General features: G+C 43.1%; 1 protein-coding gene across 1 annotated transcript in view; it reads right to left on the reverse strand.

Moving 5' to 3' along the window:
* Positions 1-34: 34 nt before the first annotated feature.
* ccnf (cyclin F) overlaps positions 35-15000 on the reverse strand; it is a 15589-nt gene continuing 623 nt past the window's right edge. Inside the window, exons 2-17 of the mRNA XM_083779643.1 lie at positions 14368-14522; positions 13753-13859; positions 13592-13659; positions 12461-12657; positions 11838-11891; positions 11286-11390; positions 10983-11060; positions 9299-9456; positions 8576-8740; positions 8037-8160; positions 7266-7446; positions 6419-6506; positions 3727-3826; positions 3378-3523; positions 2990-3168; positions 35-1611 (exon numbers count right to left, since the gene is read on the reverse strand). Of these exons, the coding sequence (XP_083635769.1) occupies positions 1163-1611; positions 2990-3168; positions 3378-3523; positions 3727-3826; positions 6419-6506; positions 7266-7446; positions 8037-8160; positions 8576-8740; positions 9299-9456; positions 10983-11060; positions 11286-11390; positions 11838-11891; positions 12461-12657; positions 13592-13659; positions 13753-13859; positions 14368-14522 (2354 nt within the window). The 3' untranslated portion in view covers positions 35-1162. The remainder of the gene's footprint in view (positions 1612-2989; positions 3169-3377; positions 3524-3726; positions 3827-6418; positions 6507-7265; positions 7447-8036; positions 8161-8575; positions 8741-9298; positions 9457-10982; positions 11061-11285; positions 11391-11837; positions 11892-12460; positions 12658-13591; positions 13660-13752; positions 13860-14367; positions 14523-15000) is intronic.

Raw genomic sequence — 15000 nt, forward strand, 5'->3', positions numbered from 1 at the left:
GAAGTTGATCAGGTTCAATCTTACTTTTGACAGTCTTGATGACAACCTGCATCCTTAGTAGATACTCAAGTTTACCATTATAAACTAAATTGCTTAATATCTGAAGTGTCAAGATCCCAATGAATAACCCCCATCCCATGTCTTCTGTGCAGTAATAAGGATCAAACAGTTTGTCAACGTGACAGTGGACGCATGGGACGTCTGGGCAAAGAAATGCATTTAACAAGCTCCTAAACAACAATGATTTCACAGCACCATCTATACAGATAGATTCATCTGACAACACCACAGTACCTTTGGCATATGCACGTATGACAAACTCTTAGAATAATTAAATAGTTAATGTCACAGCTTCAAATTGATATTTACATTGAGCGGTTTACAGCCTCTTCTCGATTTCTTCTTTTACATTCTCGTACGAAGAACAGTGCATTATCAGAATCTATGACAAAAACAATACAATCACAACAGCACGCCATCTATGGGTTGACGGTTTTCAAGACATCTTCACAACAATGCTTAATTTAAAATAGAAAAATAAAAAATAAACACACAAATAGTTCGAGTTTGGGACCTTGCAGCCAGCCATCCAATGAGCTATGAGATGGGTTTTTTGCAGAGGTCAGTGTGATGAGACCGTTGTAACAGGGATATCCTGAGGAGAGTAAACACACTGAGGCCCCTTTTCCAACAAAATAACTTTGGTTCTAGAACTGGTTCCGTTCTAGATTCTTGGAACCGTGGTGCTTTCACGGAACCAGTGGCCATTTTATTGTTTCCAGTTCGGAATCAACTTTTAGGGTTCTGAACCAATTCAGTATAAACTCTGAACTGGTTCAATATTAGGTGGGGGAAAAAAGAACCAAACTGGTTCAACCCCGTTGGAAAAGGGGCCTGAGAGTCCATGGATGTAATGTCCAGGTTTGTGAGGTGCCTGTAAACTCGAGTGAAATGAGACATGTAAAAGAAGGGCAACATTCTCTGTCATGACCATTCCCTTTATATAATAGATTTGTCATTTCTTTCTTAAAGCTTCAGGTATCTTTTGATCTTCTTTGCAGTAGAAGAACCAGTGCAGAGCGAGAACCAGCATTGAGAACATGGGAATAAGAGGAAAAAGTGCTGGGGACGATGCAATTACACACCAGTCAAACGGTGCTGCTTACAGGCTCAAAAACCCTATATTGGCAGAACATCCCCCGTCCTCTTCCTCCCCTCTCTCCATCTCTCCTCCGCTATGGGCTGCCGCATTCTTTCTCTTTACCTGTTTACAGGAAGAGCCTCTGGGCCTCTGCATGGGCACCAAGAGGCGGAAACCCGGCAGGGCGTCTGCGGAGGCTGTGCCGGAGGTGGCGGGAATGATCGCCAGTGTGCAAGGCACGAGGAGGGAAGAGGAGTTGAGGGGGCTGGCACTTTGGACAGAGGAGTAACCAGAGCTGTGGAGGTCGGCGGAGAGGAGGGACAGGGGCTCCTTGGGTCGGCTCCGAGAGCTGCCCTGGCCCTCTGCGACGTCCTCACAGGTGCTGTCTTCGTCACTGGACAGAGCTCGGCAGTGCTCTAGCCAGTCCTCTGCACCCTCCGCCTGATGCAATGTGATGGTCTTGATTGAGGCTTTCGGAAGAGAAGAATAGAGAGCGTTATTAAAGGAAAGGTTCAACCCCGGGCAAATAAGCAAATAAGTGAGCGTTAAGTAGGTCTTGATTGGAGCTAATGGATGCTACAGTACAGTATGATGCTTGCTGAACATCATAACTGCTGAGTCATGTCCAGTATCATCATCATCATGTCGTGCTGGCCGGTGCTGGCAGACTGACTCATGCCTTATTGCCCTGTGGTCATTGCTTGCTTCATGCCCTTTTAAAAATGTTTAAATGGCACTTTATGGCCCTGGAAGTCAGCCAATGACTACATTTAGCCCTAATATTGAGTGTAAACTGCTGTAAAGCAGCTTCTTCTACTAATGTATTAATTAATTCTTGCCTTTTGTAACATGACGTCCTACATCGTCTATCTATTCCTTTGTTATAGAGCACCGACGTCCTGACGTCACTCGCTCATCCATTCACAGAAGTTTCTCTATGGAGAATAACATCTTTATTCTCCATAGTCATCTTTTTTTTTCTTTTTTTATCCCACGATTTTGTAACCCATTTTTCACCCCCGTGTCAATTATCTAATGTGATCCTGGGCTCTACACATCCTGCGCCAACCTGGGGAGAGCAACGGACTTGAACTCATGCTTCCTTCATGCATGAGTGTCCAAGTTGCTCCTTTACACCTGACAGAGGGGAGTTTCCCTGGTTGGACGCAGCGCGTGGAAGGAACAACCAGTTCCTTTCCCCTCCAACAGGCACCCCGGCTGGCCAGGGCGAGGCAGTTTAGAGACCAGGATTACTGCATGTTTTTTGTGAGTGTACCTACCCTAGGGGACACAGGGAGAACATGCACACTCCACACAGAAAGGCCATGGGGGAAACATGGGGTCATCTTAAAATCGTCTCATATAAGCATTGTGGTCCACCATCCAGAAATAAACAAACTGTCTTGGCGTTATTGTCGGGGAGGTGTCTCTGTATGGTTTCGGACAGTCAGTCACTCATATTTGATAGTCTGTTTCTAACGAAAATTAAACTAATTCCTCAACAGTAACATTAGCGTTTTCTCTCAGTCAGTTGATTCTTCATATCCATGAGTGAAACGGCCAGGATAATCTGTTTCTTTTTCAAACAGTTCTTATATGAGGCGATCTCAAATCACCATACAGGGATTACAATGCAAATAAAAAGTACATGAACCAGTGGACTTAGCACCCTGGCCTCTACAGATATTGACGTCAGACTTTGGTGCTCTATAGCTATACTCTCTCTTTGTTACATAAATGATCTTGGGCTCCTTCTAAAAGATCTTTTCGCTCCATTCGATGATGCATGAAACAGACCTACACAAATAATAAATGCATGTTGCATCCAACACCAAAGGTTGCACTCACCCTCTCCCTCTTTCTCCCCCTCCTCGCTCTCCTCTAGGTCACCCTCGTAGCCGGAACAGGAAGTGTCCAAGCTCCAGTCCAGCATATCGCCGAGCAGCGTCTCCTCCTGAGGGGACAGCTCAGCGGTGGGCGTGGCCACAAAACTTCCTCTGTGGGCCTGCATGCTGTCATCACGCCTCCTGTAGAGAACAACAACAAAAAACAAATGTGGTCAGGACATGTTGGCTGTGTCAACAAAATGATCACAGCCGTTTGTCACACAGCAAACGGAGGGACACAGGAGGGACACAGTGACCACTAAAGTGGGAAGAGGAGAGGACTCTACGACAGCAAAGCAGGAAATGGCCGGGCACTGGAAGGATGTGTGTTCGGCAAGTGGGTGGCTAACCTTTTGCTGTTGCTGGATGGGGATGAGAGGAACGTGTGGATGTCTCCTGGTTGGCCGCTGGGGGAGTTAGGATCCAGCTGAACACATATCTGGGGTCCCATCTCAGGTACCTCCAGGATCTGGCACAGCTCATGGAAGTCCATCACCTTATTGGAAAACGAGGAGTTATAGATTAAGAATACAAATGCAAGAGAAGATACAGAATACAGTGCACGATACAGACATGATGAAGATGAGCCATGATGGCATAGAAATAATTTGTATTTCTATTGTGTTTTAAAGACAAGCATCAAGGTGGACGTTCCCCTAAACTAAAGTATAATACAGCTCTAAATTCATGTGTGTGTACCTGTTCTTTGCCGATATGCTGGTAGGCTTCCTCCTCAAAGCGCTGCTTGACTCCAGTAAGAGACACATGTCTGTAGTCTTTGGGTACATCTCGACTATAACTAAAAGAGAGGAGAGAAGGGTACATTTAATCATCTCATATAGGAGCGGCCATGGACCAATCTTGTTACAGTGTTCATTTGGGAAATAGACTCCCCCCCCCCCCCCCCCCTGTTGCGAGTGACTCACTCTGCGGTACGTTAGTATGACTCACCAGCCCACAGACACACACACACACACACACACACACACACACACGGTCAAAACTACACAGTCATGCTACAAGCCCCCACACCGTCTGCTTGTCACGATATCCGTTATCTGATGACCATCACCTTTGATGTCCAGACTTTTGTGATGACCAGACTGCATTAAAAAACTGATCTAATAAATCGGATGCTTAAAAAAAACAAAAGAAAAACTGTGGGCTCTGGTATTATTAACGATTTGCAGTGTGAAAGTATAATATTTGTGTCGGTTAGGGGACGATCACGTGTTTTTGCTCCTGATCCAATTCTGATCATTTGATTTTGAACATCTGCCGATTTTTCTCGGTCAGATATTTATATTTTATAGAACATGTTTATGCCATATAAAATCACAGACAATTTCCAGTCTAATATCATGATATGGATATAATATTGATATTAGGGATTTCCCGATCACGTTTTTGGCTCCCGATCCGATTCCGATCATTTGAAAATTACGTGATCGGCCCCGATTTCCGATCGGGACAACCCTAGTGTCAGTATAACTGTGTACTACTGCCTATGCCATGGTGCACAGTTTGTGACTGGTTGGTTACTACTAGTGACTAGTATTAAAAATAAAATAAAACACTGACTGCTACCAATCAAAAATGCACCAATGTCCCACTCTGAAGATGCTAGTGACACAAATAAGTGACTAATTACTTTGTGTAAACAGTACTTTATAGGCGTATATTTGTCAGGCATCAGATGGGACAGAATGCATCACACTTCAGTGGTACATGATTACATGTCGAATGTGACATTAATGGCGAGCATTTTCTGTGACACCAAAACACCCATTTCTGAGCAGGCGGTCTTTAACCCATTACACTGAATCTGTAAATACTAATTGGCTGCAAGCACTTTACTTATGCATGCCTGTGCCAAAACATCTTATTACAAATACATACAAACTAAAAGCATGCTGCTGTGGAATTAATAAAAAGGAAAAAAATTAAAACATCCAAATTGCTTAAGACAGCCTAGCTACAATCTCATGTGTCGCCATCATGCATTGCGAGTTTGCGGATCAGATAATTATTTTTGCCCAAAATAGAGGTGCCAGGATTAATATGGTCGATACATTTTCTGTTAAACTGATTTGTTTTATTTATTTATTTTTCAACACTCCCTGCTTTTTCTAGGCCTTTAACAAAATGACTACATTATAATTTTTCCTTGTGTGAAAGGTTAATTTCCCACCGTTATTAATAACCCACCTCAGAAGAATGCATCACAACAGCAGAGACAGTAAAGCGTAATACATCACACAGAGCCATAGCAACTACCACCTACCTTAACCAACATAATTCACTTTAGCCGCACACTGACATTGAATAAGCAATTTTAAGCATTCATTCTTGGATTTACAAAAGACGGGTAGAACCATCCAAAGACAATAGAGCCTGCTGCCTCATAAATAAAGTCTAAAAATGCAATACAAGCGTGGCTTAACTCTTAAGTTACTAGAACTCCTGCACCTCAGTCAGAGCCAGAGGTGCTCTCGTAACCAAGGAAACCCTCATTAGAGCAAAACTCAGAATAGGCAACTTTTTTTTTTACAAACTATGTACATGAATAGAGCACCGAAGTCTGACGTCACTTTCAGTAGAGGGCGTCAGTCCCCAGGTTCATGTATTTGTTTAGTTGCATTGTAATCCCCATTGAGGCGATTTGACATCGCCTCATATAACAACTGTGTTTGAAAAATAAACATGTCACCCCGGCCGCTTCACTCATATGGATATGAAGAATCAACTGACTGAGAGAAAACGCTAATGTTACTGCTACTGAATTAGTTACATTTTCGCTAGAAGCAGACTGTATCATATATGAGTGACTGACTGTTGCAAACGATACAGAGACACCTCCCTGACAATAACGCCGAGACAGCTTGTTTATGTTTGGACCACAACGCTTATAGTAGACGATATTAAGATCACCCCATGTTATTCTCCATAGAGAAATCACTTCCGCGAACCAGGGGAATGGTCGGGATGAGCGAGTTACGTCAGGACTTCGGTGCTCTATGGTGGAGGTCTGAATGATGTGCAACAGACAGTGAGACAGAAGGAGGGTAAAGACAAGGCGTGACTGGTACTGGTGGGGGGGGACCAATCCAGGAAAGTGTGCCTGCTATTTTTGAAAAATCATGAAAATGTGGCACAAATCTTTGAATATATATTGAACATTTTTAACTAAAAATATTGGCTTCTGGGGGGTCCCTGGAACTACATATTCTGAGATGGGGGTCCGTGGCCCAATAGAGATAATTCTGGGGGTCCTTGACATGAAAAATGTTGAGCCCCACTGACATAGAAACATGGGTTTTTCAGAAAAAGGTTAGGATTTAGAAGATTTTTTTTTTTATCGACTTCAGTCCAAAATGGGTTAAACACTCACCACTTGACGTAGAGCAGCACAGTGAAAGGGAGGAGGTCTTTCTTGGAGAACCCTGTGTAGTCGGCCATCTGAGCAGGCCATATGGGAGCTGCAGAGACGGGTGGAGGAAGAGGGAGCACAAGGCCAGGAGTCAGCTTATGAACTCAAGGCTGCCAACTTGCAGCTAAATCCAAGTAATTGATTAAACAGTTGCAGCCCAAATACTGACACACAGTCATGTTTTCACAGAGGGCTGCATTTACAGCATTGGTGGAAAGTAACTAAGTATTTACTAAATTACTTTACTGGAGTATTTCCAATATTTCTACTTACTGTACCACTACATCCCAGAGGCAAATATTGAACTTTTTACTCCACTACAATTATTTTAAAACTTTACTTGAATTATTATAACAAAACTTACATGAACCACTTCAGCCCTATTTAAACTTTGGCTATTTGAAAATAGCCAATCTATAAGCGGTTTGAGCTTGTAGATCCGCCATTTTCAAAAGATTTTAATAAATTGTATAAATATCATACCTTGTGAAACAGGACATTCTGCATAATGAGTACTTTTACTTTTGGTACTTTAAGTATATTTTGATGCCAATACTTTTACTCAAGTCAATTTTGATTACCAGAACTTTCACGTGTAACGAGAGTGCTTCTACATTGCAGTATTGCTACTTTTACTTAACCACATGAATCCCAACATCAGCAGAAAGGAACAAGGCCACGTGACACACAGGAGTCCCCCACACAGCATTGGGGGACTCCCGTTAAGTAAATAATAAGTGCATTACTTTTTCCATCACCGCATTCACAGTATGCATGCATGGTGTGGACAAACTGTCCCGATAATTACCGTAGTGGTGCAGAGTGCGTGTGAGCAGCAGGGCGGCGCAGGCCAGCTTGCCGGCCGGCAGCACGGTGAGCGCCGAGTAGAGGAGAGACAGCTCACAGATGTAGCTGAACAGGTGGGAGGTCCGCCTCTCCAGAGGCATCAGGGACAGCAGCACCTCGCCGTAGTCCAGCAGCGTGGGGGCCTGCCAGGGAACCACACAGGTTATTCAAATATTCACCCATTCTGACCTGAGATCAGATTCTAACGCACAGATGAATGGTGGTTCTTTAATGCATTTTGACCTGAGATCAGATTCTAAAAATGTCTTAAATCCTGTCAGTTTAAAAAAATAGCAGACCTACAAGCTCGTAGCGCGCCACTCAGTGGCGCGCTATGAGCTTGGATCTATCTTTAGCTATTTTTAAATAGCTAAAGCATAACGTAATGCTAACACCAAAACGGGTTCCCGCCCAGAATGGGTTAATTATATAGGGCGGCGGGCTTGTCACAATTAAAGCGCAAATAACAAGCATTTTAAAACTGCTTTTAATATTCAATAATCATATTGTCTATGTCCCTCAAAGTTATTTCTAATGGTTTGAGCCTCAATCACCACTCTGATATAACCAGTCCTTGTCATTTCTTTCTGGACTTTGAAAGCAGTTTTTAGCTGCAGTACCACAATGTCCTGAGGTGGTGTGGGTGCTGATATGCAGATTATTTAATATTTGAGTCTACTAATGAGAATACTAATGCTAGATAAAACCAGGGGCGTATCGTTGGCATGCTCACCCTGATCCTCCCCTCCAGCACAGAGACGACCTCTCCCATCATGCGGACCAGGTCTTCATATTTGTAGGTGTTGTCGGTGAGCCAGACAGCTTCGCGGATGGTCAGGATCTCTTTGCTCATGTAACTACACAAAAAACAAAGATCTAAAGTTAGTACATGGGGGGGGAAAAAAGATCAGCGTCCCATTCTCGACCCACACAATTGCATTGTCTTGACCATGCTGCAATTTCTTTACCCTTTAAGCTTTTAACACAACAATGAAAGGAAAAAAAGTGAACAAAGCTTGTAGATTGATAGATTAATTTGGCAAGAAAACTGAAACTCTGCTGGTAAATTTCCATGATTAGGATTCAACACAGAACACAGACGATAGACCGAAATGGGCAAAAGGACGTAAAGCCACTTAACCACTAAATCCTGGACTAAGAACTGCTTGAATCTCACGTATGGAGCTTATCCGTATCAGGACCACATTGTACCAGAGGACGTAGATTACAAAACTACAAACCATTAGGCGTGTGTGTTTGTGTGTGTCTCACCGTGTGCAAACGACCATGCAGGCGATGCCCAGCAGCTGAAGGCGGGCCTTGGGGACGGAGCACCGACTCAGATATCGGTCAACACAACCCACCGTCACATGTAGCGTCAAGCTGGAGAAGTCCTTCATGGTGGTTACTTCGACCAGCCAGTCCACCAAGATGTACCTACAACAGAAGGACAGCAAGAGACGGTGCAAGGATGGTGAACATTGTGTAGATGAGCGGGAGACAATGAGAAGCATAGCCGAGATGAAGAAGTCCACAAGGATGTGTGGCATCCAAACAGGGTCTTTTTTCCCTGTACTGTGGCAACAGGAAGTACTTCCAAATTACAGTAAATTAGATATGACTGTTGTTACGAATGAACATCATATTATGTACACATACATATGTGACAGGCAGTGAGGCACCCGTTTTGAAGGCCTAAATTATTGTTGTTAGCACAGAAGAAAATGGAAGACTGTGGTGATTGATCTGGCAAGGCTGTGCTAGGCACAATTGATGGAAACATTTTTAAAAGGATGGTCCGAGACTTGAAAAACAGCAAAGCATAAGTGGATAATGTGATTCATCAGGCTCTACTCTAATACCATTATCGGGGAACTCAAATCTAATGATGAAAAAGCACAATGAGTCACTCACTACCGTCTCCTGGTTGGAACAATGAGCACGATAGTCAAACAGATTTGAAGGCATGATGTCAGTAGCGAAGGGTGGATTTACCTCATGGTGTCCTTGATGCCATGCCTGAGGACATCCTCCAGTGTGCGGTGGGCCGGTGCTGGGCCAGGCGAACTGAAGAGCTGGGCAACCAGATCTGCACAAGCCCGTGCCTCCAAGCCCAAAGGGTTCCCGCTACTGCACACCTTAGCCAAGGATACCTGGAAGATAAGGAATGGGAAAATAAATAAGACAAACAGGACATTTTGGTTATGTGCTGCTATAAGATCACAGCATGATGTAGCAGTGTACTGCAGTGGCTATGTTTGGTGCACGACAACACGCAAAACATTTTATATCAAGACCGTAGAGGCTGGGTGTGATGACACACACCGACTTCACCAACGAGTCAGATGAAATTATACTACTATCAATGGGCCTCATTCACCAATACATTTGAAAGTTTTCTTCCTAAATGCCTTCCTAAGAGAAGTAGAGTCAGATTCATGATTCTATTATGTTTTATTACTTTTGGCATCTTGGTGACACTAAAGTGTGCCTGCGCTGTAAACCAGTTAATCCTGAATTATCACAGACGCCCCACCTATCCTAATTAGCATCATAGTTACCACAGGGAGCCGCCCCACCAATTCCCATTCAAGGAAAATTAGGGCAGGACTACTGCATAGCAGAAATCAGTGTGAAGTGTGATCACACATCACAGTGTGACATCAAAGTGAAATAAAAGTTGAGAGAATTAAGTCAAGAATGCCTAAACTAAAGTCTAAAGATGGTGGAACATCAGTCACCACTAGACATCAATGTATATTTGCTGAAATTAGCACAATTACAAAATTCATGTTCAGGAGTAGCTTTCGCAGTGAATATAAAACATTGTATTACTGAAAGGTGGTGGGTGGGGGGTATTATGGGGGCTTTCAGGTAGGAAGGGGGTGGGGAAACGGGGGTGTGGTGGCTGTCAGGGGTATCGGGTGGGGGTATGAGGGCGATGAGGGTCAGTTGAATTGGGGTCTAGGGCTTCAACTCAGGCCCATTGAAAACACTAAAGCAGTTATCAAACATTTTCATTTCGAGGATTGGCTGCATAGCCACATCTGAAAATATTTTTTTACTTGCATAAGACATTTTCCAAGATTTATCAGCTATTGGGATAATCATTATCCCAAACAGAAAAAGTTAAAGTGGTAACATAAACTGTTCCTTGTTTTGCTTTGGACCCCCTGGAACACTCTCAAGGACCCATGGGGGTCCCCAGACGACTCTTTGAGAACCACTGATCTGCTCTATTATTATTATAAAATTGTAGAATTGAAGAAAACAGACATTTTTATCAGTGAAATATATCTGCACACTAAGAATGGGAATGAGGTCCATTGCCTCTAATGACCCATGAATATTTGAAAATTACAAAATGCAGTAAAGCTTGGTTGCATTATTCTTAACGGCCAAGCTACACATGGCACGTGTGCGCATACGCAGACTTTAAAATAGGACTGGATCTAAAAGTGTGTGTGTGTGCGTATAAGCACACACACACTAAACGTTGTGTAGCTTGGCCGTAATAAAGCAGCTGGGGAAAAGATTAATTAAAAAAACAGAGATGATAAATGGGGAAATTAAAACCCCACCAGATGCTTGGGCGTGTATAAAAGTAACAGTCAACAGCCAATACATACTGATATAATAGCATACAGTCAGTAATGTAGCCCATCTCGTAAACACACACCTGTGCCTCCCAGCAACCTTTGGCAGCATAGTCCCTGAGGGTTCGTACACACTGGAGGTACCTGCCTGGGTCTGCCATCTGAAATACAAGAGGCACAAGTACTGGCTAAGCATTTTATACTGACCAAAATTAGCACTGACAGGATATTTCCTTCGGGCATTTTACCACCCTCAAACCAGAGGCCCTACACTTCAAAGCAGTCTGCACGCACAGTCCAATCAATACGTTTTAAAATAGAACATGTAACATTTCCACAAGTTAGTTAAAGAGTGGAACAGGTCAAGGAGATCTTTTAAGACTCACAGCAGCTTTGTGGCTAAGCTCCCATAACAGGTAGGAGCTCTGTAGACAGCCAGCCTGTGATGACTCCTCCAGCATGGGCAAGGCTTCCGAGCGCTTCTCCTCCTCCTAGAAAGATATAAACAAGGTTATAGTCACCTTAAAAGCACACATATTTTCATCTTCCTTAGACATCTACCATGGCAAGCAAAAAGAAAATCCTCATTGCTTCATCCTATGACAAATAGCTAAATTAGCAGATCTATAAATTTCACAACATGTCGCATTGTGACATGTTGTGAGCTTGTATTTCTACACATTTTTGAAGCATGTGCCCAGTATAGGGACGCTGGGTTTAATGTGGTTGAAACAACAGCAGAATGAACACTGAGACGATTGGGCTGCGCACACAGATTCCACAGGGAGTGCAAGGCAATTGCTGTGCTATATGAACTGGGCAAAAAACAACAATTTTCCCATCGGTTCGGCTTATGACGAACCACATGCCGATCAGAAGCACGCTGAACACGTTTCAAGTTCAACCACAGGAAGTAATTGTTTGCGTTTCACACTCACATCAAAGAGCTGCAGGACCCTGGCCAAACAATGCAGCAGAGGTCCTTTCCTGTCCTGCAGAGATAAACAATGGAGGAAAGAACATCATTAAATCTAATATTGTGGGCAGAACTTACTATAGTTTTACCAATAACATTTGTGTGTACTTTTTTTTGGTTTTCATTTATTTATAACAAACAATTGCTGCTCTTCTAAACACACAGACAACGAATGTGACAGACAGGACTGAGATTTATCTTCACAGCAAGGAACTAAACTCATTATGAACCTATGTCTATTGACTCATCCCCAGACCACATCAGTGTTCAAAAGTACCAGTCATTAGTTGCAAATGCAGAGACAATAATGCATGAAGACGGCATTTCTGTTACTTCTTACCTGTACCTACGGTGTATGGAATTTAATGTTACTGCTGTTGCTGCTACAACACCGGCATTTCCCCACAGGGATGAATATATCCATCTATCAATCAATCTATCCATATATTTATCCATCTATCTACTGTATCTATCATCTGCACCCAGTAGATACAACCATACTATTATGTTCGTCACCGTTACAAAGCAATGCTTGAGCTTTTGGTGCATGAGGCGAACAATATGGCATGTGTGTGCATCAATTACCACGTTGGTGTCACACTCGGCCTTGAGACGGTCAAACACCACCGCTTTGCAGCAGCTTCCAGTCGGGGACCAAGGAGGACGAATGAACACCCAGACAAAGGGGTCTGCCGTAGGGGGGCGCAGGCTCTCTGCCAGGCTGAAGAAGCGGGAGGCCTTACGACCGCACACGTCCGCTCGCCCCTCGTCAGTCAACAACGCTAAGACAGAGAGAGAGAGAGAGAGGACTTTATTTACAGAATCAGAAAACATACAACTATGTGCCTAACAACTAGCCTGGTAAACCATCCCAGCCGGGTGAATTCACATCATCATGAGTGTTAGAATCCTGGGTTTTCAAACGTTTGCGGACCCCTGGTGGTCCATGGAGGTATGCCTGACCAAGCATTCAGAAAATCCTATATATTTATTTGTGTAGAACAATAATTGTACTTTTACTTGCTACTCTTGTTTTCATGTGAATAATACTATTTTGAGAGGACTTGGGGTAGCCTCGTGTTGGCGATACTAATATACCACTGCGTTATCTGCCTGGGGCAATATGCATTGCAAAGGCAGATGAAGGCTGGCTACGCCAGGCTAAACTTGGGGTGTCCTGTTTTGTCCAGGGAAACAAATATTTTGTATGTGGTTGTATCCAACAAAAATGTTGTGCTTCTTGCCAGATGATATCTCTGCTCTTTACTGGTAATACAATGCTTTGAATTATTATAATTCTTTGTCCAGCTCATGAATATAGCCTGTGATAGTCTGATTTGTGAGTGGTAAGGAAGGGGGAAAAATGAATCTTATCCCATGGCATGGTGCATGAACCCCCACCAGTATTGTGTCAAGTGGGTCTATGATGGACCCACCTCACACAATAGTGATGGTCCCCAGGTTGCTCTTTAAAAAAAGTAATAAACAAGGCAGATTAAACGAAACCTGCTTTAAATGATGTAGATATACAAATGTATAATAAAGTTAGTTATGATCAGCTGAATCCTAAGCTTTAAGAAACGTACAGGACTCGTTTCACTGTACTAGTTTACTGTGTTGTGCAGTTGCTCTTCCATCCTAAATTCAAATCTCTATTGTAAAGACCCGCTCCTAATCCCCCACGCCTGCTCGCAAGTATGGACAGCCGTAACTTACGCCCTTCATTGTACAAATAGGCGATCCCTAGTTTCACAGCGGCTTCAAAGTTCCCTTTCTCTGCAGCTCTGAAAGAAAAGAGAAACTACATTTAAAAACACATGGGGGAGCAGGGGGGGATTGTGTCGGAATTAAAATTGATTTGAAGTGAGGGATTGTACCTTTCAAATAGCCAGACTGTTTTGGGGGCTGGCCAGGTGTCCCTGAAACTGACCCTCGCCCATACACTGGAATTGTTATCCACAATGTCCCGCAGCTGGGAATGGACCTATAACAGATGTCAACACAATTTATACCAAAACCAATCTAGAAGTTCTCCACACATCACAATGCAACACATTGTGAGCTTACAGCTATTTTTTAATATGTGACATGCCCAAAATAGGGATGCCAGAGTTAAAGTGGTTAACCCATTAAAACTGAGAAAGCAACTGTGTTATTTTAGATTTTAGCGTTGGCTATTCAAAAATAGCAGATGTACAAGCTCACAGCACATCACTGTGCCACGATGCGAGCATCTGATATTTTGGGGGGGGGGGGGATATTGAAAGTCTGAGACCTAATGATTTAGTCTACTCTAAATCATTAGTTCTAGAATCTAGACAGCATTTGCGGAATCGGTTTCAGGTCTTTATGGGTTGAAGTCAACAGAGAGTCAGCTAAAACAACCAAATTAGGTGGACACCGATGATGAGACCAAGCAATGCCAGATGATGTTGAATCTATACGCTAAATGTGGAACAGCGGTGTGAAAGTGTGTATGTGTGTTTACTCACTGCTCTGACAGCCAGTAGGTCCTCAGCAGAAAGGTATCTCAACACACACAGCAGAACCTCCTCGGGCAGTGACAATAGGGTCAGGGCTGGAGTTCTTTTACGGACCCTCTTCCTCACCGGAACAGAGTAACATTTGGAACAGTGGCAATGGAGTACTGTAGGATTGAATCATGTCAAACGTTTATCAAAATGTGGACAAAGAGAGCCTCTAAATACATCAAACAGTTCTCCTTTGACTTTGCAGCAATATCATAATTGTTCCAGTTAATTTCAAGAGACAAGAGTTGTATGTAATGGATGCACTACTACATACAAGTTTTTAAGACAAATCACATCTCAGTGTGTGGGGTCAGGGTGTTACTTCTCTCAGCACACTATCACAAACAAGCTATTTGGAGTCAGTTTACTAACAGTAGAGATCACTGTTTTGCATCATGTGAGCTAACTAGCACTATGAATTTTGGCTCCATGTTCAAACCGCCTAACGTTGTGCCTCTCCAGGTGGTCTTAAGAATTACATTTTGATAATGATGAGTTGATGTTTAACAACTGGCAAACTGAACATTATTATGCATTTAAAACAGTCGATAGATTTAATGATTACATTAGAAAGTAGTAGTAACAACAAGGCAT

This window comes from Protomyctophum parallelum (genome assembly GCF_964188405.1).
Source record: "Protomyctophum parallelum genome assembly, chromosome: 13".
In the NCBI taxonomy this organism is placed as follows: domain Eukaryota; kingdom Metazoa; phylum Chordata; class Actinopteri; order Myctophiformes; family Myctophidae; genus Protomyctophum; species Protomyctophum parallelum.